The sequence below is a fragment of the Neolamprologus multifasciatus genome, chromosome 20 (genome assembly GCF_963576455.1).
Source record: "Neolamprologus multifasciatus chromosome 20, fNeoMul1.2, whole genome shotgun sequence".
In the NCBI taxonomy this organism is placed as follows: domain Eukaryota; kingdom Metazoa; phylum Chordata; class Actinopteri; order Cichliformes; family Cichlidae; genus Neolamprologus; species Neolamprologus multifasciatus.
Genome location: NC_140458.1, coordinates 24,197,109 through 24,220,010, shown reverse-complemented (window position 1 = coordinate 24,220,010; position 22,902 = coordinate 24,197,109). Strand labels below are relative to the sequence as shown.

General features: G+C 42.8%; 2 protein-coding genes across 3 annotated transcripts in view; both read right to left on the bottom strand.

The window, feature by feature from the left end:
* The window catches only part of ctnnbl1 (catenin, beta like 1), a 74,304-nt gene extending 51,691 nt beyond the window's left edge, over positions 1–22,613 (bottom strand). The window contains exons 1-10 of one of the 2 annotated variants that reach the window (XM_085145292.1): positions 22,421–22,613; positions 21,275–21,505; positions 19,461–19,567; positions 19,134–19,285; positions 18,457–18,542; positions 14,450–14,543; positions 4,980–5,071; positions 2,459–2,531; positions 1,176–1,234; positions 783–931 (exon numbers count right to left, since the gene is read on the bottom strand). In XM_085145292.1, coding sequence (XP_085001418.1) covers positions 783–931; positions 1,176–1,234; positions 2,459–2,531; positions 4,980–5,071; positions 14,450–14,543; positions 18,457–18,542; positions 19,134–19,285; positions 19,461–19,567; positions 21,275–21,505; positions 22,421–22,450 — 1,073 coding nt within the window. In that variant the 5' untranslated portion in view covers positions 22,451–22,613. The remainder of the gene's footprint in view (positions 1–782; positions 932–1,175; positions 1,235–2,458; positions 2,532–4,979; positions 5,072–14,449; positions 14,544–18,456; positions 18,543–19,133; positions 19,286–19,460; positions 19,568–21,274; positions 21,506–22,420) is intronic. The other variant, XM_085145291.1, reaches the window with a different exon arrangement.
* Positions 7,855–10,808, bottom strand: LOC146494970 (uncharacterized). Its single transcript, XM_085145290.1, has one exon. The coding sequence runs from the start codon at positions 10,806–10,808 to the stop codon at positions 8,184–8,186; it is 2,625 nt and encodes an 874-aa protein (XP_085001416.1). The 3' UTR covers positions 7,855–8,183.
* Positions 22,614–22,902: the final 289 nt, after the last annotated feature.

The following is a 22,902-nucleotide window of genomic DNA, read 5'->3' as shown; positions in this document are numbered from 1 at the left end:
ACTTCCTCGGAGATGAAATGCTGGTTTGCTAGCAAGGCTACAAATACACACAGCGGCTCTATCACGTGACGCATACTGCTGCAACGTGCTACGGTTATGAGACGAGTTACGCCTTGTCGCAAGTTTTGTGAGGTGCTTTTTTTGATATTTATGGATCGGATTACATTTTTTATTTCTCGCCGATATCCGATCCAGTAATTTGGGGTCAGTATCGGACCGATACCGATACGTAATATCGGATCGGTCCATCTCTATCTGAGTCATTTAGACAGCCGTTAGCACATGAGTCTCCTTATGGGGACCTGATATGTTTAATATGCTACTGAGAGTATACCCCAGAAGAAGCGTATAGTATAGCTTTTATTTTGGAAAAAGCCATTTCTCTGTAACAAACTCTCTTTTCCTAAGATGAGTGATTTCTCGATCAGATAGATTGTTTGTTTTTTTTTATTACTTTGTTGTGGTCAGCAACATTAATTTAAAAACCTGTACTTTGAGTTAAAAATATATATTTATAATTTTAATAAATGACAAATTAAAAAAGCATGAACATTTTTTTTTGTATCGAAAAAATATCGAACCGTGACACCAAAGTATCGAACCGAACCGAACCGTGAATTTTGTGTATCGTTGCACCCCTAGTAGCTGAGTATCATAAGAAAAAAAAGTGTATTAATGTGAGATGCACACATTTTGGGTGGCTCTCAACCAGGTGAAAACTGAGCATCTACAGCATGAAGCCATCAGGGAATGTTCCACTTCTACATCTTACACCACCTCACCTCAGCATGAGATTCATCAGCTGAAGCCCTTCACCTCTGAGGAAGCGGTCACGATTGGAGGGCAGCATGAGGCAGGAACACAGAGAGTCAAACAGGTTCTCCATCATCTCCTGCTCTTCAGCTGTGGACGGGTTGTGACGCTTGAACACCTGGAGAAGGCAGGCGGGAGAACAAAGGAAGCATTTTGAAAGGATACATAGTATGCACATTTCTTTCTTTTTTTTAATTATTTTTTAAATTTGTAACAATTTACCACAGATCTGGAGAAGCTCATATTAGAGAAATACTAAAGCTTCACCTGTGTATGCCTCTCAAAGGGCTGTTGGGAAAATATGAAGGGTAGTGAACAGAAGAAACTAAAAATAGAAGGGGAAAAAAAAGCAAAAATCTTACAGATAGTTGCTGCAGTAGCACATCAATGCCATCCATCTCACCCAGTAGTTCTCTGGTATCTGTGAAGGAGAAAAATAAAAAGGAAAAGACAGCAGGGAGATTATGTCGAGATGGTGGCAAAAAAAGACATTTAGTGAGCAGCGGGGAGGACAGAAAGCAGGAAAAAGAATGCTTAAGTGGACAGAGAAAGAGGAAAACAAGAGAAATGGGGGGGGGGGGGGAGAGAGAGAGAGAGAGAACAGAAGTGCTTCAGAGGGATAAATACTGAGGAACACAACTGCTACGAGGGACCTCCAGAGAGTCAGCAAATGAGGAAAAATGAGGGCATTGACAAATACACATCCTCACAAGTTATTCCATGTAGACCTGAGCATTACACAACACACCTCTGCTTCTCAGCAGACCCAACTGACACACACTCACACGTCCTATAAATTGACATTAGAAAGTGGCACACACAACACTAATAATATTATGTGCTATGACTTTTTCCCCCTTTACCTTTCTTTGCTCGCTTTACAATAAACAGCTGAATGAGCTGGAGAACATGATCAATTTTCATGCTATTTATGGACTGGGATGGGATGCTGAATTTTAAAATGCACTCTTTCAGAGTCCAGTTTTAAATCCAATTCAACATTAAAATTAGCACATCAAAGCTCTTTACAAACTGGCATTTTCTTAGCAGCTGTATGATTTGCTGTACTCTTACTTCAAATAAGGTACATCCTTTCTGGCAGCATTTCTCGAAAGAAAGAAAAATGTTCTTTTGTAAAAGAACATTTTTTTTAGATTTACATTATATTTTGTGTTCGAAAGGTAAGTGGAATAGGATGGAGGCAGCGCGAGTGAATGAGAAGGGTGGTGAGCTTAAAATGAGACAACTCCAGCTGAATGTCAATGTAACTTGTACCATTAACGATTACTTGTTTAAGGACCAGATAGTTCTGTGGCTATGTGAGGCTCTACTGGGTTTTTAGTGTTAGCGGGAAAGATGGCAAATGCACAATGAGAACGGGAAACATTAAAAGGTAACATGAAGTCATAAAGTGGTGGAAGGCAAAAGAAAGGGAGAGAAAAGAAAAGGTAACACTGAGGAAAAATATGTAGGGAGGGAAAAGGGAGCACGGAAAGGGCACAATAAGATAAGGCTGCGACAGACCATGACTAAGCCTAAACGCGCAGAAAAAAGGAATGAAAAGAATGGAAATAGGTTGGCAAAAATATGAAAGATAAACTAATATCATTTGGAATCCACAAACCATTTAGTGAGACACACTTACTGTCATTGTTCTGCAGCAAGATGGCCAGGATTTCACTGCAGTAAAGCTTGTTAGCATCAAAAGGCATCTTTGCCTTAGAGGGAGAGGGAAAGAGACCAAAATCTAATTACTACTCATCTTGAGAAGCTGTGCTTAATTTTCGGGTGGAGGCTTGTGGTTTTTATGTGAATTTGGAAATCAAAACATATTTTACAACAAACTTGTTTCTTTCTTTCTTTAAACTGAAATTCTTGCTTGTATTGTCTGGTTTACAGAAACTCCAAATACAAAAAATTAACAACAGCAACAACAACAAAAACACTCAGAGAACACAAACCTCCACCAAGGCAGCTCACTCTCTGGGCAGTATTTGCATTACATTTCGTATATATTCATTTTGTTTTCTTTGTTCTTTTTAAACGTACTTTAAGAAGTTTGTAGTAAAAAGGGTAGCATGACACATGTTAGCTTTACACAAACATTTTGTAGGAGTAGGTAACGATAACAGGCATTGATTTGTAAATAACTGGACATGAATAACTTCATCTTATTATATAATATTTTCCTACAGTACATTTCTAACTAACTCTGGAGCTCATTCTCTTTCTCTTGACAACACACTCTTTAAAGATATGACATATTTTGAGGACAACTTGAAAGAATGGCAGATGTGAAATCTAAAAGTATCATCAGAGGTAAAACATGACTTGATATTTGCCAACTATGATGTGATATTTACAGTCGCTCTATACCAGTATCATTTCCTAAATGTTGCTAATCTAAACAATGTCAGTAGGACTTTAAGCACAGTTTTAAAGATTAAAGGCATTTTATGGTTTGACCTTATCTGACCTTGAAGAAGAAATCAGAGAGCTAAAGTAACGTAGATCATAATGTAGATCAGTGGTTCCCAAACTTTTTTTGCTGGGTCCCCCCTTTGTTTTACAAGAAAAATGTTCGCGCCCCCCGACCACCTAACCCCCCTCCCCTCTGCACAAACCTCCAACCACACACACCCATATTTTGCTCCATTGCGGTTTATTTCACACCTCAAACATTTAGTAAACAATTAAGCAAATACAAGTAATCTTCAATAAATTACGGGTAGTAATAAAATAATCTCCAAACTCTTTTACTCTACGTCCACACTTAAAGGGGTATTTTTGAAAACGCAGCTGTTTCTATGCATTTGGACCTTTCGTCCACACGTAAACGCCGTTTTGAATCACCGAAAACGGAGATTTGTTTTTTAAAAACGCAGTTTTTTGCTTTTCGTGTGGATGAGGAATGCAGAGTTTGTCACGCAACGTCAAAGGTATGTGCCTTTTTTCACGTCACGCTGTGCGCCACGTTATTGTTTACATGAGATGAATTGCAGAATGGCAGATAGAGACAAAATACTGTTAATCTGATTATCTTCGGTTTTTATACGCTTACATTTACACACGCACCTACTGTCGCTCCATTTACAAAGGCAGAGGCGTCACGTGTGATTATTTTACATGTAGTAATTATTTTACTATTTTTTTTCCAGTGTAATAATATTCAACATTGCTATCAATACATTTTTCAAAAAAATGCCTCTCTGTGAAAAATGGATTCAAAACATAAACAACTGTGGGATACTGTTTGTCCGTGATTTGAACCGGGGGAACAAATCGTGGCAGCATCAGCCTGATATTATTTGTATCCCACTGTAACTTTACTGTATAAAGAGCTAACATCTCCGAAATGTCAGGAGTAGTTAGTTATTACAACAAGTGTTTGTGAACTAAAAATCAAGAATGTGGGATACTGTTTGTCCGTGATTTGGAGAGCCCAGCGCGTGCTCCAGACGCAAGGAAAACTAATTCTGTCGCAGAGACCTGCCTCGGCACTTGTGCAGGTGAAGCCAAAGGGAAGACATGCTTCACCATATTTTCTAGTATTTGGCTTGGAATGAAGTTGGTTTGGAAACATATTTGGCGATGCTTCATCTCCTGCTTTGCGTTTGTGTGGGAGCCCCGTCAAAAACCTGTCCATTATGCTAGCAGTGTCTAAGCGTTCTTTTTATTTTTCTTTTCATACCGCAATTTCTATGAGAATTAATTCAAACACCTTTAGGAGCAAGATAGCTTAACACTACGTGAAGGTCTTAAAGTGAAGGGAACTAAAGGCAAATGCTAACTCAACATCAAAATACTGGTAAATAAACTCCATAACACAGAAGTCACGACATAAGTTATCCTCAAAATATTTTGTTTTACCTTGGGTCTAAAAATCGAGAAGGATGCTGAAAACTCTGGATTAGTTTTTGATATTTGCTCAAGAACATGATGATGACATTTAATGTGATATGTATTTGTAAAGGCTCAATATCTTGCAGCAACAAATAATCATTAAAAAGAAATGTATTAATCCAGATTGATTCCACCATTACAAATTTCTAAGTTGGCCTTCTGGTGGAAAAAATGTAAAAAAATGAATCAAATCCTGCTAACAACCTGACAAACCAATCACGTACCCTTCTTGGGGCAACTTAAAACAATATTTCCGTTCTTACCTTGATTCTCTTGAGCAGCCACTGCATGAGTCCCTGCTGGGCAGCCTCTGTGCACATGCCTGGTCTGAACTCTGCCATGTTCTCAATGATGGCTGCAACACACAACACCATAGTTCAGCGTTTACTGTTAATATCAGCCCTTCATTCTAAGTAAGTTTCTAAAAGGATTTCTGATAGACATCAAAATCTGCCAGATTGATATCAAAACCAATGCCAATCTTATTTAATGGATTAAGAATTGCCCGGATGTGACTAATCCACTTTCTGCCTCCTTATAGAAGCCTGTCCTAACACTTATGTTTAATCAGTGTTGCTCTGGGTTCCTTTGTGTGCAATGTTGTTTTATTTCTAAGCCTAATATCAAAATCAACTATTAGTCAAAAATCATTCTCTGACTTTACAACATGGTGCAGTTTTATAGAATGTTAATCTGATTTCTGTCCCAGCTTCTTCCTTAATGTTATCATCAGAAAGACTTGATGTCTCCATCACAGTAGACTAAGTGCAGAGGGGGTCGAAGAGAGCAAAAGACATTGTGGGGTGTTCATGACACCAGGGGGAAAGAGGAAGATTAACAGGAAGGAGGGCAGAGGAAAAGCAGAAGGGAGGGAAAAGGGGACGGGAAGACAGTGTCAGGGATGAAGGATGGAAAACAGAGCGAATGAGGAGATAACAAGATGACAAAGGGAAGAGAGTTTTGCAAGAGCATAAAAACTGAAATAAAGCAAAAACATCTGGAGAGAACAGCTGCAGATGACAGGGAAATGATTGAAAGAGTGAAACAGGGGATGAAGTGACAGGGTGCTGAGGGAGAGATGAGCCTTTATCAGTGATTCAAACAGAGCAGACAGACAGCATCCTGGAGGACACCCGGCTCAGAGTAGAGAGCAGCCAAGGTAGACAAAAGGCTTATTCAAGCTTGGAGAGCTCCCTTGATAACTCACACACACAAACTTGAGCAGAGGATGCACAAGCACTGCCCCCACGATATAACCCTCATACACAGAGCCAAATACACACACCTAAACAGCCCTCTTGACACTCGGCCTCAATCTGGCAACAAAGAGGGAAAAAATCGTCTCAGTAGACTCATTCTACACAAAAAGAGCTGAGAGGCAGAAAAGTCTGATTCATGTGGGGCTAAATACAGAGACCAGGACTTTTCAAACTATCTGCTGGCCCATGCCCTCTCCAGGACCTTGTGTATACAATTATTACTCCCCAGAAACTCTTATGACTTTTATGGTAGGCTCTGAAAAGGTATAAAACCTCCAAAGAGTTGGTGCATTGACAGCTTCCTTTCACTGTCACTGAAAATTTCTAGGGCAGCTGGCAACAGGGGGACACACTGCTAACAGAATACAAATAAACTTAGTCTATAGCTTCTATGACGTATAACCCAAGTCTGCAAGGACTTCCTGTCACCGCACTGCCCAAAGACTTAACCCTGGCTCATACACGCCAAGTTTCAGTTCTAAAAAGAAGGCACGCTTTGCCAATTATTCTTGCTCAAAATATTCAAATCTTACTGAGGTGCTATTTTTAATCAAGTCTGTTTTTAAAGTGTTGAATTTAGGACCAGACTCTCTGCAGCACCTGAGATAGCACACCAAATAGGAGTCTCCCTTGTTTTGCATATGAACAACTCTGCATTTAGGGTGGTGTCCAGTAGGGCTGCTCGATTATGGCAAAAATGATAATCACGATTATTTTCACTGAAATTGAGATCTCGATTATGTGACGATATTTATTTAACAATAACAATGTATTGAATAATGACTTTAAAGATTGTCAAAAAATTATATAAAATAGTGTGCAAATACTGATAACAGTGCAAATGTTTGCAATATAAAAAATAAATGAAAAATGTAAACATCTATGTTTAGTGAACTTAAGGTTATGTATATAACCCCGGTTCTCTGAGTAGCATGAGTGAGTGTCTCACTATGGGAACACCTCCTGCATGACCTCATCAGAAGCTCAAATACCATTACGCCAGCCCTTACAGGCTGGCTAGGTGACGCCCATGTCAGGAGAGGCCAGTGCCTCCCTATATAATAGGCTGACATAGCGTCAGATGTCATTCAAAACAAGCCCACCTCTTCCTCGCTTCCATAGCAAGGAGGGCGGTCTGGTGAGACACTCACTCATGCTACTCAGAGAACCGGGGTTATATACATAACCTTAAGTTCTCTTTCATAGCATTCGTTTCGTGTCTCACTATGGGAGAAATACTGGATTGCCAGACATGCCTGTTAAGAAGACAACTGTCCTCAACAGCACTTCACAGGGGAGAGGCCCCACCTGGGAAGAACCTGCACTGAGGACTGAATGTGCTAGGTTAGGCGCTGTCACATCTAACCTGTAAAACCTAGCAAATGTATGAGGTGAGGTCCAGCATGCAGCTGCACACACCTCCTGAATAGAAACACCCCTAAAGAGAGCCCATGAGGTTGCCAGACCTCTAGTGGAATGGGCACGTAAGCCAGCAGGGGGCTGAAGGCCCCTGCTAGTATAGGCCAGGGCAATTGCTCCTACTATCCAATGGGAGAGGCGCTGTTTAGACACAGGCTTTCCCATATGTGGCTTAGCCCAGGACACGAACAGCTGGTCACTTTGTCTGACACTCTGGGTTCGGTCCATGTAAATGCGCAGAGCACGGACTGGACACAAGGTATGCAGCCGCTGTTGCTCCTCTGAGGAGAAAGGCGGTGGGCAAAAGGCCGGCAGTTCTATAGGGGAACATGTGCCAACAACCTTCGGGACAAAGGCAGGGTTGAGCCGCATACTGACCCTCGTATTATCCGAGGAGAACTGAATGCATGACCGACGCACTGAGAGAGCGTGGATCTCTCCCACACGTTTAGCAGAAGCTAAAGCAATTAATAAAGCCGTCTTCAAGGACAGAAATTTTAACTCAACCTGTTCCAGGGGTTCAAATGGGCAACAGGAGAGCACAGCCAATACTGTGGGAAGGTCCCACGATGGAGCCAACGGCCTAGACGTAGGCAATTTACGCCGTGCACCCTTCATGAAACGGCATATTAAGGGATGCTGGCCAACAGTCTTTCCCTCAAAACCAATATGGCAGGCTGAAATTGCTGCCAAATACACCTTGATGGTGGAGAAGGCTTTACCCTTATCAATCAGGGCCTGAAGAAACGACAGAATCACAGCCACAGAGCACTGAAAAGGGATGGCCTGTCATTCTAAGCACCAGCTTTCAAACACATGCCACTTGTGCTCATATAGCGTCCTAGTAGACAATGCTCTAGAACACTGAATAGTGTCGATAACACTATGAGGGAGCCCCACCGTGTTCAGGTTAAACCATTCACGGGCCAAGCCCATAGAGCTAGCCTCTCTGGGTGGGGGTGGAATATTTCCCCCTGTGCCTGAGACAGGAGGTCTCTGCGTAGTGGTAACGGCCAAGGTGGGCCACACAGCTGCTGAAAAATCTCCGCCAGCCAGTGCTTCCCTGGCCAGTGCGGGTCTATCAGAATCATATAGTGACTTCTCTCCCTCACTCTGGCCAGAGTTGGAGAAATGAGGGCCACTGGGGGAAAAGCATAGAGGAGGGTTCTCGGTCACTCGTGAGCTAGAGCATCCACCCCGAGTGGAGCTCTCTGATCGTGCAGCGAGTAAAACAGGGGACACTGAGCATTCTCCCTGGATGCATAAACGTCCACGGTCGCCTGACCGAATCGCAGCCAGATCTGCTTCACCACCTCTGGGTGAAGCTTCCAGTCCCCATACAGCGGGTTGCCCCTGGAGAGAAGATCTGCTCCAAAGTTCAAGATCCATGGCACGTGAGTTGCTCTCAGTGACAGCAGGTGGACACTGCTCCAGACTATCAGTCTGTGTGCCAGTGTGTGTAACTTGGGGGACCCCAGACCCCCGTCTGTTGATGTAAGCCACAACAGTGGAATTGTCCGATGCTAAAACATGATGACCTCTCAGCCAAGGGAGAAAGTGTTTTAGCGACAGGTGAACCGCCAGCAGTTCCAGACAGTTTATGTGGGTGGAGCGCATGGGCCCCATTCCCCATTCCCCATTCACTGTTCTGCCCTCGTGGGTGGCCCCCCAGCCCGAAAGAGAGGCATCTGTGGAAATCACCTTCCTGGCTGAAACTGCCCCCATGGCAACGCCCTGAGACAAGAAACCTGGCCTCTTCCACTCGCGGAGAGCGAGTGAACAGTCTGCAGAGACTCTCACACAACGGTGGCCTTCTCGGTGAGGGTCCAGTCCCCGTGAGCCCACCCAGCGCTGAAAGCCTCTCATGTGCAGGCGTCCCAGTGTTAGGCTGAGCCCTATGAAAGTAATGCATTGAGTTGGCTTCCCAGTTGGCTTGAGTCCCAGTGTTATCGCCACTAGAGAAGAAGCCATCAGACCGAGCAGCCTCTGGCACTGTTTGAGGGTCACTGTGTTGCCTCTGCGAAACAGTGCTAGGGATGACTGTATGGCCGCTGTTCTCTCCGGGGACAGAAAAGCCCTCACCCGAAGGGAGTCTAGGCTGAGCCCTATGAAAGTAATGCATTGAGTTGGTGTCAATGTGCTCTTTTCCACGTTTATCTGGAAACCCAAACTCTCCAGATGGTGTATGAGAGCATTTGTGTGACAAGTCGCTCCCTGGCGGGTTGGGGCTGCCACCAGCCAATCGTCGATGTATGTTGCCACCCGAATGCCCTTTTTCCTGAGCGGGGCCACTGCTGCCTCGGTACATTTCACAAACACCCTTGGGCTCAGTGAGAGACCAAAAGGCAGGACTACAAACTCGTATGCTATCCCCTGGAAAGCAAATCTCAGATACTTTCGGTGTGGGGGATATATGGGGATGTGGAAATAAGCATCCCTCAGGTCGATTGATGTGAACCAGTCGCCCGCTCGTACAAACCGTAGCAGCGAGGCGTGTGTCAACATCCTGAACTTGTATGTCCTCAAATGCCGGTTCAGGGCACGGAGATCCAGAATGGCTCTGATCCCCCTCCCCCCTTTCTTTGGCACAAGGAAATACCTTGAATAAAATCCGCTGTGCATTTCCTCGGGAGGGACAACTCTTATAGCTCCTTTGTCTCTCAAGGTGGAAATTTCCTCCAGGAGAAAACTGGCTGACTCGCGCAGAGCACGAGAGTAAACGATTTCTTTGAAATGTGGTGGAGCGACACTGAATTGCAGCCTGTAGCCCTTTTCCAATGTCCTCAGCACCCATGCTGACTGAGTGCAGGTGGCCCAGCTCTTCATGTGGAGAGACAGAGCGCTCACTGGCCACTCCACCGAATGTGGCGTTTTGGCGCCCCCTTGTGGTCGCAGCGCGAAACATACGCCATTTCGGTGTCCCGTCACCTCTGTCACAGGCGAGTGAGGTGACGGGCTCATCTGCATCATCACAGCCGTGGAAACGCGAGTCTCCACGGGCTGCGTTATGGCAGACGGTGCTCTGTTTTTCAGCATGTTTGAGTTTTTCATGCGTTTTGCAACACTCGACAGCGCCCTCGGCAAACTGCCTGGATGCGCGTGTCGGGGCTTTTTTAATACAGAATGCATGAGAGAAGTGCCTGTGAAACAACACTGCGAACTTTGGCTCTCTTTCCCTCTGGCGGGTCCGGTGACAGGAACGCCGGCCCGAGTTAAGCACTCTGTGTGTTGAACTCGCTCTGGAACGGAGCAGGGAGGCGGCAGGGCGGCCCTTGAAGGGGGGAAACTGGGTTCGCTCCCGCCTAGAGGAGAGGCTGTCAGGCCGGCCGCTTCTTCCTCCTCACGATCGCGGCAGCGGGGGGAGGAGGAGGGACCGCTTGAGGTCTGGCCTGGGGAGACTGCTTCCGAGTCCATGGCTTCTTAGGGGCCCCGGCAGCCTGGGGGGCTGCCTGCGTCTTAGGCACTTTGGGAATCCTGAAAGCGGGTACCGGGCGAGACGCTGCCTGCGCGAATGACTGGCGCGGTGCTACTGGGGTGGCGTGCTGGGCCATCCTCGGCAGGCAGAGTTTCAGAGCCTCATCATCTCTCTTTTTCTCCTCACATCTCTTCTGCATGGATGTAACAGCCGCACCGAAGAGACCGTGAGGGACGACAGGGGTGTCGAGGAGTTCCTCTTTTTCCTTGGTCGTCAGGTTGGTGAGCCCGAGCCAGCGTGCTCGCTCCTGAAGAACCATGAGGCCCATGGCTCATCCAGTAGCCTGTATGGCTACCTTGTGGAGGCGGAGGACGTGGTCAGTTATAACGCAGATTTCTTCCCACACTGTGGTATCTGGGTTAGCTGTCATGCTCTCTTCTAGCTCAGCTTAGTAAGCCATTAGCATAGAAGAGGCGTTGTGGGCTCTTACTGACAGAGCCGCTGCCTTGTAGCACTTATCTGTAAGGCTAGACTGGAAGCGGTCTGTTTTGGAGGGGAGAGATGGAGCCAATGAGGACAGAGACGTCTTCGGGTGAAGATGGCTCGCCACCAACGGCTCCACTTGTGGCATCTGGCGGAGGCCAATAGACTCCATCCCCTGACAATCCACCAGAGAGCTCCCCACGATGGGGTGTTTCTCGCTGTAAGGTTTTGCTTTCCACGTCACCGCTATCTCATCGAGTAGCTCAGGGAAAACAGGCAACACATGCTTCCCCGTCTTTTTCGCCTTTGACAATTTCTTACCGTCAAAATGAGACTTTACAGCCTCTGTTTGTATGGCGGGCAACGGGATGTTGACCCTAGCGGCTGCGCGCTTGCACATGTCCTGCATGTCGAGATCCAGGGGAGACGGCGGTGTCGGTTTTTCAACCTCGCCGGTAGTCGAGGGCTTTGCAGCCCAGCTGATGCTAGCCAAGGAGGTGAAATCTTCCTCCTCGCCGTCGTCAGACAGCAGGAGCTCCGAGTCAGCAGACTCATCTCCGTCCTCGTTAGCATCTCCTCCCCAGGTGACTCCAGCATCGGGGAAAAACACACGATCTCCGTGTGCCTCCAGCGACGGGAAAGCGGTCGCAATGGGCTGAGGGTCTGCCTCTGCCCAGCTCGGCCCTGGCGTTGCGGCCAAATCATCGGGCATCTCAGCCATGGTTAGCTAGAGGGTTGCGCACGTTAGCGAGACTGACACTGAGTGCGGCGAATATTGCTATTCCTCGCTAACGTGGGGTGAAAAGTGTTGCTACTTTTCTACAGGTATTGCTACCTAATGTGTAAAAACCGCTAGCGTCAAAGGGTATTGCTACCTGATGGTGAAGCTAGGGGTACCTTTATTAGCAAAGTATTGCTACTTCCCTGGGTGAAAGTATTGCTACTTGGCACCCGCACTAGCTACAGAACAGTATTGCTACTGCTTGTATGCTAGTGGACAACTGAAAAGCTGGGAACAAAGCGCCCGGCGACCGAGTTGTTCACTCGAATCTGTGGACAGTTTAGCTTTAGCACCCAATAGCACAGTTGTCTACAGGCTTCTGCGAGAAGCGAGAAGAGGTTTTTGAATGACATCTGACGCCATGTCAGCCTATTATATAGGGAGGCACTGGCCCCTCCTGACATGGGCGTCACCTAGCCAGCCTGTAAGGGCTGGCGTAATGGTATTTGAGCTTCTGATGAGGTCACGCAGGAGGCGTTCCCATAGTGAGACACGAAACGAATGCTATGAAAGAGAACTACATGCATTATGTACAAAGGTGTTGGGCCACAATTCAGGTGTTTTCAGTCCCATTGCCTCAGGATTATACAATAAGAAAATAAATATATACATTAAAAAGTCAGTCTGGCTTTACAGCATTTGTGAAAGATTGGGTCATTCTAAAGAGCCCACTGGTCATGGGTCTGTGATTGCATGCCACCGCTACAAATCGTCAGTTTGTGAAATTTCTTCCCTCCAATTCAACAAGCAGCTGTAAGTGTTGTTACTGCAACTAAAGAGCAGACCAAATACAGTTATTAGGCAGGATGTCTGAGTGTTAAAGCACACAGTTACTGTGCAAAATGAGTATAAATATCTATAAATGTAAGAGTTGTTTGCCGTATAATACTAGTATTTTAGAAAATAATCAGAACATTTTTGTTTCTATTTTATTCTGAAAAAATCAGAAAGTAGAAGAATCCTGCAGCATCAACTCTGCAAAGGGTCACATAATTAGTGCAGCCACAGAATTAGAACGAATAAAACATGTGGTGGGTGGAAAAAATGTATCTATAAACAAATAATAAATATAACAAATAAGAACCTGCTGATTCATCAAAATATGTACAAGGGCAATCCCAAAAGTAACATCTCCAAAGCAGTGGGGAAACTGTTTGTACGGCTGTTTGCCACACTGTTGTGGTTGGTGCTTTCTGCACTCCGAAACAAGCATGCACGACTTCGCTAGGATTCTCAATCTTGGCTTGGCAGCCCTTGAAAATGGAGCTCCCGTTGAACGCTACCGCCAGGTGTGAGGTTCGCGCAGTTATTCCACTTTTGAACGCAAAAGGCATTAAACCGGTTGAAATTCAAGGCTAATTGACGAAAGTGTACGGACAGCCGTGCATGGATGTCAAAAACGTTCACAAGTGGTCTAGTGACTACCACCTGTTCCCTAAGTTGAAAGAACATTTGTCCCTAGACGATTCTGCTCCGATGAAGAGGTGACAGATTCAACGCTTCCTGAAGGACAGGCAGCGAGCTGGTATGACATGAGCCTTCTAAAACTGCCGCAGCGTCTACAAAAATGCATCCACCGAAAAGGCGATTATGTCGAAAAATTAATTATTCTTTAACCTTTAAAATGATGTAAATATTACAGAAAATAAACAGTTGTTTGTATTTCTAAAAAAAATGGGAGACCTTACTTTTGGGATTGCCCTCGTAGTTGTTAATACCAAAGAGCCAAAATCTGATAACTTCAAGCATTCAAGCAACACAGAAATAAAATAAAAAAAGCTCATATGAGACTACTGAGCAGTACTTGAATTACTTGAATTCACTCCACTGAACAACAGGAATCAGACTGTTTAAAAAAAAAAAAAACAATTCCAATTTTTATTCCTGCCACCTGTTTTGTTTGGGCAGTTTCACTTGTCTACTATTCCACTCAATCCATGATGAACGTTTGACTGCTTCATGCCAAAACGTCAACAGACTGCTTTATTTATTTTATATATATATGTTGGACAGATGAGAACAACATGACTTTAGCTGTATTTCAGTCCTATTTCAGGTGGTAGCGCTGTAGTTTCAGACATTACCTGACTGAGGAAATCAAAGTTACATTCATGTTATTTCCACAGCTGAAAAAGCACCGTGTATAGTCCTTTAAACCATTACTCAATGTCATTTTAGCCAAAGTGGACAAAACCTTTTTCAAGCATAAAATATAGAATTAGCTGACAAACACATTATTACATGTAGCCTTGTTTAACTGTAAATCCAGTGTTTTGTTTTGTTTATGTTTTTTCTTCCCAAGTGTGATGACAGTTTACTGTAGGACAACTAGAAATTGGAGTTTCATTGCTAAGATTTGGGATTATGTCTCCTTACCGAGGGTGTTATAGATTCCATCAGCCTCCTCCTTCACCTGCTCGTCCAGACGCTCCATATTCTGCACCAGCAGGGCAACCACCTGACCCTCCAACTACAGACACACAAAGATGAAATTCAAGTCACGGTTCTAAAACAATTTTGCCAAAGGTCATATATAAATTTATCAGACTTTTGGAGAAACAATTTTTCATCTTTTAAAGGTTTTGGTGAAAGGTAACATAGCAAAGACAATGTTTTCATGTTCTAGAAACACTCCCACCCTTGCACTTTGTTGGAGGTCTGTCAGATGATTGTGTCTACACTGTCTGAAAACAAAATTACAGTCTCCATCTCAAAAACAAGAAAAGAAAAGATGTATATAGACTATCCAGGGATAACAGAGAGATGGTTCACTTTTAAGACTTGTCTTTGCAGAAGACGCTTGCTTCCTGTTGGAGCCTCTCTGACGATGTCTGAATGTTATCAGTCAAGTCAAGATTGGAGACTCATAACCACACAAAGCTTGCAAGGTGCCAGCGGGCTGGATAAATGTACTCTTATAGATGAAAGAAGACAGTCAACACAGATTTATGAGCCACTGGAGACCACCGTGGATCATTTTGATTTATCTTACCAAGGATGCCACCTGGCCTTCAGGCAGCAAGGACAGAGGAGCTGAGGGCATTACAGCAAAGAGGACAGACAAATGGATTCAACCAACCTTTGCTGCCCTGAAACTGTTTCCCTTGGAAGTAGCTGTAAAGAAGAGTGAGGTTTATGGGCGCTCCATTGCATGGTAAATGGACTGCATTTATAAAATTCCTTCATCCTGTGAGCGCTGCACAGCTACCCGAGTCACTATCTCACTCACTATCATATAAGAAGCCAGCTCACAAACACACACAAAAGCCAGCTTTTGTCAGCAATTTCTGATGTTTATCCTGCTTCATCTACAGTTCTTCCTATCACACACCAATATAACTAAGATAGAGGCCTCAGATATGTGTTCTTAACTTGACTGTGTCAGTTATTTAGAACACAAACAGTATTTCAACATATTATACTTACACAGAAAGTAACATTAATATTCTGTTCTGTGTTTGTAAGACCATTTCAGAGAAAGGCCCCATGGGCAACACCACAGAAACCATCTATACATCCAACCATTCAATAAAGTGAATACATTTCATTAATTATTTACAGTGGCACATGCCATTAAGGAGAGGTAGGGAGATAAGCTGAGGAATTTGACAACTACACGACAGCGTTAGGCCAAAGGAAGGCAGTTCTTGTGAGGTATTGTGGTATGTAGTCGCCATTATGTCTTAAGGAAGAACAACAAGCCCAAGGCTTACTATACAGACCAACAGCACAATAACACAACTGCTGAAAACCTTAATGAGGGCCACAACTGACAAATGTGCAAACCATTCATTGCTGCTTGCTACATAAAGAGCTGTGCCTGCTGGTGACATTGCACACTAAAAATTCGTATCTACCTCTTAATGTGCCTGCAAAGAGGAAGGTTAGCATGAGAACCAGAAAACAGAGCAAGTAGGTGTGGTCCAATGAAACAGGTTCTTTCAGGGATGTCAATCAGGAGGTCTGGGTCCCAGAATCGGTCCAGGAAAGACTCCCATCCAACCCACTCAGACGACTTTGGAAAATTTTAGCTTTAAAGTTTTTTGTGCAGATAAAGACCTCCACCATGGCCACTAATACTATGCCAAAGTAATTAAGTAATAGATAAACAAATAAATGGCAAAAGTTCCTGTTTTTTTCACTATCTACTGTATAATTGTTTTGTTTAAATATATCACAGTGAAAGAAAATTTTGTGTGAATTAACAGAAACCATCTGTTTTATAATCACAGGACAGTTTGAGCTGAGCTACCAGAACCTAATCTGTCATTTTTCTGAAATAACACAATTTTTTACATTTTGAGCCCAGAGAGTTCTTCTGACAGATTTCTTCATTTACTACAGCAACATTTGTTTATCATATTAAAAAACAGAGATGTACTGTTACAAATACACTTCCATTCATATAATTAGATATCGCAGGGATTAAATGTGCAGTTAAACACAGATAGAAAGAGGATTTTCACTGGTCCGTCTTATGTGATATCCCCACATTCTGCTGCTGGTACTGTGTTTACTGGGCTTGCAACATGCGTTAAAGGAAGAAGCTGAGCCAATGAAGGTACTTTAATATTATGAGTAATGTTCTGCAGTGATCTCATTGAATAGAACAGGATGATGCTACCAACTATACTGCAGAAATTGTTCAAAGACCACTATAAAATCCAATCTACCATCTATAGAAAGTGCTAAAAATCCACAGAGGTCATCCATCCATCCAACTATCCATTTTGGCTTATCCGGGGCCAGGTCGTGGGGGCAACAGCCCAAGCAGAGAAGTCCAAACTTCCCTCACTCCAGCCACCTCCTTTGGCTTGGCCGGGGGGACACCAAGGCGTTCCCAGGCCAGCCGAGAGATATAATCTCTCCAGCGTATCCTCAGTCTGCCCCGGGGCCTCCTCCCGGTGGGACATGCCCGGAACACCTCGCCCAGGAGGCATCCTTGTCAGATGCCTGAACCACCTCAACTGCCTCCTTTCGATGTGAAGGAGCAGCGGCTCTACTCTGAACCCCTTCCGGATGGCTGAACTTCTCACCCTATCTCTAAGGGAGAGGCCAGCCACCCTTCAGAGGAAGCCCATTTCTGCCGTTTGTATCGGGGATGTTGTTCTTTCGGTCACTACCCACAGCTCATGACCATAGGTGAGGGTAGGGACGTAGATCAACCAGTAAACTGAGAGCTTCGCTTTCACACTCAGCTCTCTCTTCACCACAACAGACTGGCACAGCGTCCGCATCACTGCAGTCGCAGCACCAATCCGTCTGTCAATCTCCTGCTCCCTTCTCCTGTCACTTTTTAAGTCCATACCAGGTAAATGAATAAACTTGAATTAGCTAACATAGAGACTTAAAAACAACAACAACACAGGTCTGGTGTTGGCATCTTGTTCACATCAGAAACAGTGCTATCCTCATGAAGTTGCACTTAATTTATCAGTATGTACAAAATGCCACGCGGATGTGTAAAATATTGGGATCAAACTACTCAAAAACTCCCAAGACTCCCAACCAAAGTTGTCAAGTGTAGCAGAGAAAAAAAAGTCAACTGATTCCCTGGGAAGTGTCACAGTGACAGGTGTGAAGAAACACAGGCATGTATTTCTTTTCTCCATCATGGCTTTACCCGCATATTATTGTAATTTGACCTTTGTCTGTGTCGATCTAAATGTCAAAAAACATAATGGGCTATCGAGAATCACGACACTCTAATATTTATGAAAGCCCGGCAGCACGACAGGCTGAACTAGAAAAGAAAAAAAAAGGAATGAGGGGGCTAAATATACAGAGATGGAGAGACAGGGAGAGATCATCGACGGTGAAGTGATGCCAACACACACAGCCGGAGGGTGACAAAGAAAACAGAATGGAAAAAGAAAGAGTGGGAGAGTCGATGCTATAATTATGCTGATCAAACTACATACTGAAATCCATTTTTTCCTCTTGACTGAGTTCTTGTCATGTTGCTAATCCCATCATGTTTTTTTAACTGTCACAGCTCACCGCTGAGAGATAATTAAAAAGACTTTAAATAAATAAATCAACAGGTAACTTCAGACATTTGTGCCCCTGTAAATGATACTGGCAGCTTTACTAAGAACTAATGTTTGTGGATTTGTTTCCCCTTTGAAGTTATTTTAATACAACGCTTTTTATTAGAATTATTTTAATTTAATGTAATTTGTGTTTCAAACCACACACAAAGAAGACAAAACCAAAAACCACGAATGCTTCTAAGTGAGACTAAACTAAAACCTTGTTTTTGATTCATTAACAAAGACTAAGCAATCAATTTCTCTCCACCAGAGCCAAGAAGCTTAAGTACTAACTCCAAACAGTGCTGCTTCATCAATATCATCAGAGACTCATGAAACTTTTGTACTCACCAGAGCATCTATGAGTACCTCAGCACCATCCTCGCTCTCATGCAGTGTGTCAATATCTGTCAGCTCCTGCAGCAGGTCCACCACGGCTATGGCGACATGTGGCTCAGGCTCAGGCCAATAACAATACTCCATACTCGATTTAACTCTGCAATCCTATGCTACTGTAGAAGTAAAATCAATGCTTTCTCTTTTCCTCTAAAAGCCAGGCGACTACTTTACCCACAATGCAAATTCATCACCCAGTTTGGTCTATATTTTTGATTTGTTGTTGGGGGATGCATCTTGAGTACCAGTGCCTTCACTGAAGGTATTTTAATGGCTATAGTAATATTTATTTTGTGTATTTTTAAGGGTTTATGCATTTACTCCAATATGGTTTTGAATCTGAAATATGACTCACTTAGTAAATTGTATTTTGTTACAGTTTTAATGTAAGAGCAAGTTTATAGTAAAAAAAAAAAAAAAAAAAGCAACAAGCTTTGTGTGCAACAAATTCAATAAAAAGTTGACACATCTTAACTCTCTTAGCTCATATTCATTGTTCTTATCCTGTCCTTGGTTCTTTTTACTAGCTACGCTTACAACAGTAAACTTCTAGGATACAGGGAACAAGTTTAAAGACCAATGTTATGTAACAAAACATTCAATAGAGAGAGGTGATCTGAATCAATCTCAACGTGAAAGGATATCAGTATTTTCATGACTGAGGAGGCCCAGTAGTGAGTGGACGGCGTTCAGCTCCACCAGCAGGTGGTAGAGATCTGGCATCGTAGCAATCACGTGCATTTCCTGGATAATGTCATTCAGATCAAGCTCCGACTCCATGAACCTAGTTTAATAACACAAATCAGAAGTTTTGCATTATAAGTTTGATCATAATGACAGTGTTTCTTAGAAAGGCTGAGACCCTCTTTTTTCTTTAGATCCACTGAAGTCCACATATAGTTTTGTTTGGTGGAATAAAGTCAAACAAGACTTTATTACTCTGTCTGTAATAGGCTTACTTTTCTGGATTGTCTGGAAACTTAATCCTTAGTTCCTGGTTTTTGTATGACCTCTTCTCAAAGGTCAGGATCATTTTCTTCACTGAGCTCTCATCGACCAGTTCTGCCTGTTTGATTAGCACAGGAGACGGGGAAAGGGAGCAAAAAGATGGAGAAGGGAAGACGGGGAGAAAAAGGGAAAAATAAAATTATTAAAGCAGCTGCTGCAATAACAACAAAGAGACTGTAGGTCACCCTAATCATGTGAGTGAAGCAAATTGTGCAGACATTTTGTTCAATCAGAAGGAATACATCTGAGTGAAAAGAGAATGTGTTTGACCTCCTGATAGATTATAAACCTCCGCAGTGCTGGACAGATAACAATGTAGAATAAAACAACCTTTCCTGGAACTTATTTTTATGCTGTTTCACCATGTTAGGTGTTTCAGTAATTCAAGTCTCACTCTCTCCAAGTTTCTTGAAAGATCCAAGATTAACTGGGTGATTCAGGACACCAGATCCTGGTTATAGTAATCTAGTTTTGTTTGGTTTGTCAAAGCCACAAGAGCATTAGACCCCGCAGACTGACTGCACACCCCCTGTGGTCACTGAATATGGGACCAGCAATACTGGCAAGACTGGCAACTTTGTGATTGGAGGATTGATGTATGGGAAGTTTTAACCCCAGTGGAGCAAGAGGACCTCTCAAAGAGCTTTGAGGAATAAACCATTTTGCAATTCCTTTTTTTAAAGCAGAAACCTGGATAGAAATCAACCAGAAAGATTAACGAACAATACGAAACTGAAAGGGAAATTTGGAATCACAGAAAACTATGAAAAAGGAAAGTGAAAAGTGGCTATAAAAACCTTTGTGTGCCCACTACAATAATCATCTTACAGTTTATATCATTTATTGCTTATTATTCTAAGCTGGTACTGCAGACTAAGCAGCTTGGAACAAAAATAAAAAAATACAAAGACACTTTATAAATGGACGTTTACTTTTGTTTTTTTAATTAACCAACTTTAACAGGTCACAGAACAATAAACAGACATGACCACAGTGGCCAAGTCTCGTTTAATGGCATGACTTTAAATGATGTAAAAAGAGGGATCTCTTAATCAGGCCTAAAGGCAGGATGCAGCAGTAGTGAAGATGAGAATTTGGGTTAGTGGCAGCACCATCAAATCTCACATTTGTCTTCAAAGCAGAGATTGCCTAAAATAAATTAGCCGGCTTTGTCATTTAACACTGTATTCCATTTGAATTAAATTGCTCTTTTATATTATCAATGCACCATTCACGAAAAATGCCAATGCATTTAAGTCTGTTGTTTGTGTTGTTTACAGGAAACAAACACGTTCTTGAGTAAGTCTGACTTAATAGATGTGCTCCCACGTGTTAAAGAAACTGAACTTTTGTCTATTTAATGTTGTCAATCTTAATCAGTTCTAATTACTCCACCGACACAGATGTCACAAGTAGTTACATTTAGACACAGTGCATGCAGAGTATACCAACAAATAACATCTAATAAGTCTGACTCGGTATAAATCTGGTTGAAACATTTTTAATCATAGCATGTTTGTGTTTGTTTTAGTAGCGTTTGTGTAAATCTATCTGAATTTGCTAATATGGCTTATGTCCTGATGACGCATGCTAGTATGGTGAAAGCTGTTTAAAGATTGCCATGCAAACTATGAACTCAAAACATATGAGAATAAAGGAACATATTTAATTTTCATGATCTTTGTCACATTTCTTCATTTTTCATCACCCAAAGAAATCAGAGTAACAACTCTATAATAATAACATAACAATTACAATAACCCACCTCAGGTTCTTCTGCATCCTGGTCCATCAGCTTTTCCAGGATTATCTTCTTGTCCCCTATGAGCTCCTCAGTCTCCCTCATCTCAGCACCTCCTTCTGCTCCTGCCACCTCCCTGTATCTGGCCAGCTCTCTAGCACTCATCCCTTTCAACTGCTTCCCTCCTCTGGAGTCTTCATCTCCTCCTGCTCCTCCATCCTCTTCGCCCCTGGGACGCTTTGCTCCCCTATCAGGCTGCAACAAGAAAAGGGATCATTAAATGTGTGTACAGGGATTTACTCTATAAAACGAATATATGAAAAAGTGTTGGGAGAGCCCAAAATTATGTGGTTGCTTGTTTTCAGCAAGGTGACATTTAATGAACAATCAATGAAATACACCATTATAGCACCTGACTAGGTCATATCTGGCAACTATAGAAAAGTCAATATAGAAATACTCAATCATGACTTTTCAAATGAATTTTTAAAAAAGGAGCACATATAATTTTATCAAGTTAATCGAAGCAGCTGCCAGAGTTTTCAGCAGATGTCAAACAACTAATCTAAGAAAACTGATGGCATTAAAAAAAAGTTGCAACTAAAACAGTGAGCCTAAGTAGAAGACGAGATTTTACTGAAATACAGATTTATGAAATGTGACATATAATGGCGATTTGCATATTTGATACAAATACTGGGTGAAGTCGATTTCTCGTCCATGTATGATAAACGAAACTGTTTAGCTACATATTTGTTTCGACATTAACATATAAAAGACCGAATCAAACTGACGAAAGAATGCCAAAGATTCAAAATGCTTTGTTATGCATAACTAGTTTTAAACAGATGTATCTCAGGGAAACCCGCAGAGTTTCCCCGCTCTTGATGTGCTGCTGCGAGATAGCTAACAGACTTTTAGCAAACGGGCTAACTGCTAGCGTTAGTAAACACGGACTTGAGATCCAAAGTTGTTCTTTCTTTTCGCGCAAGCGTCACTCAGTTCTAATTTACTGATCATTAAACAAGGACGCAAACAAAGGAGGCTAAATAAAAGTCTACATGCTCACACTCATTAAACTGTTAGCGTTTATTTACAACCAAATGAATGAGATAAGTTACTGTTAGCTTAGTTAGCTCTCACACACATTATCAGGAGTGAAACGTCTACCTGATAGTTCAGGAGCTCTCCGACGTCCATTTGTCCAGGATACAAGTCTCAGCTTTCTTATAATTTTATTTCAAAGTTGAAAAAGCGCTCTCACAATTTAAGTAGACAGCTATTCCGCTAACTACAAGCTCCCTGCATACACATGCCTGCCGTAAAACAGTCTTCACTCATTGCCGTAGCAACGAATTGTCGTAAACGTTGACGTTGCATGAGCAGGGTTTTCAACCATCTTCGTAACGAGTCGGAGCGATTATTTGGACAGGGATTTTGATCATTTTCAAAGTTACTGTCATCGTTACATCATCATCCTTGCTGTTGCGGAATTCTCCCGTAGACTGGACTGCCATATCTCTCCGTGCCTGTAATGAACAATTGTACTAGGATTATTTGTATTCCTTTGTATCTGTGTTATTCATTTTTTCATAAGTGATTTAACCAAATTTGCAAATATGACTTAATTGTCTTAACAGTACAGCGGACAA

Excerpts from the sequence above, each read along its gene's own strand:
- LOC146494970 (XM_085145290.1), bottom strand. The coding sequence starts at position 10,808 with ATGGACTCGGAAGCAGTCTCCCCAGGCCAGACCTCAAGCGGTCCCTCC.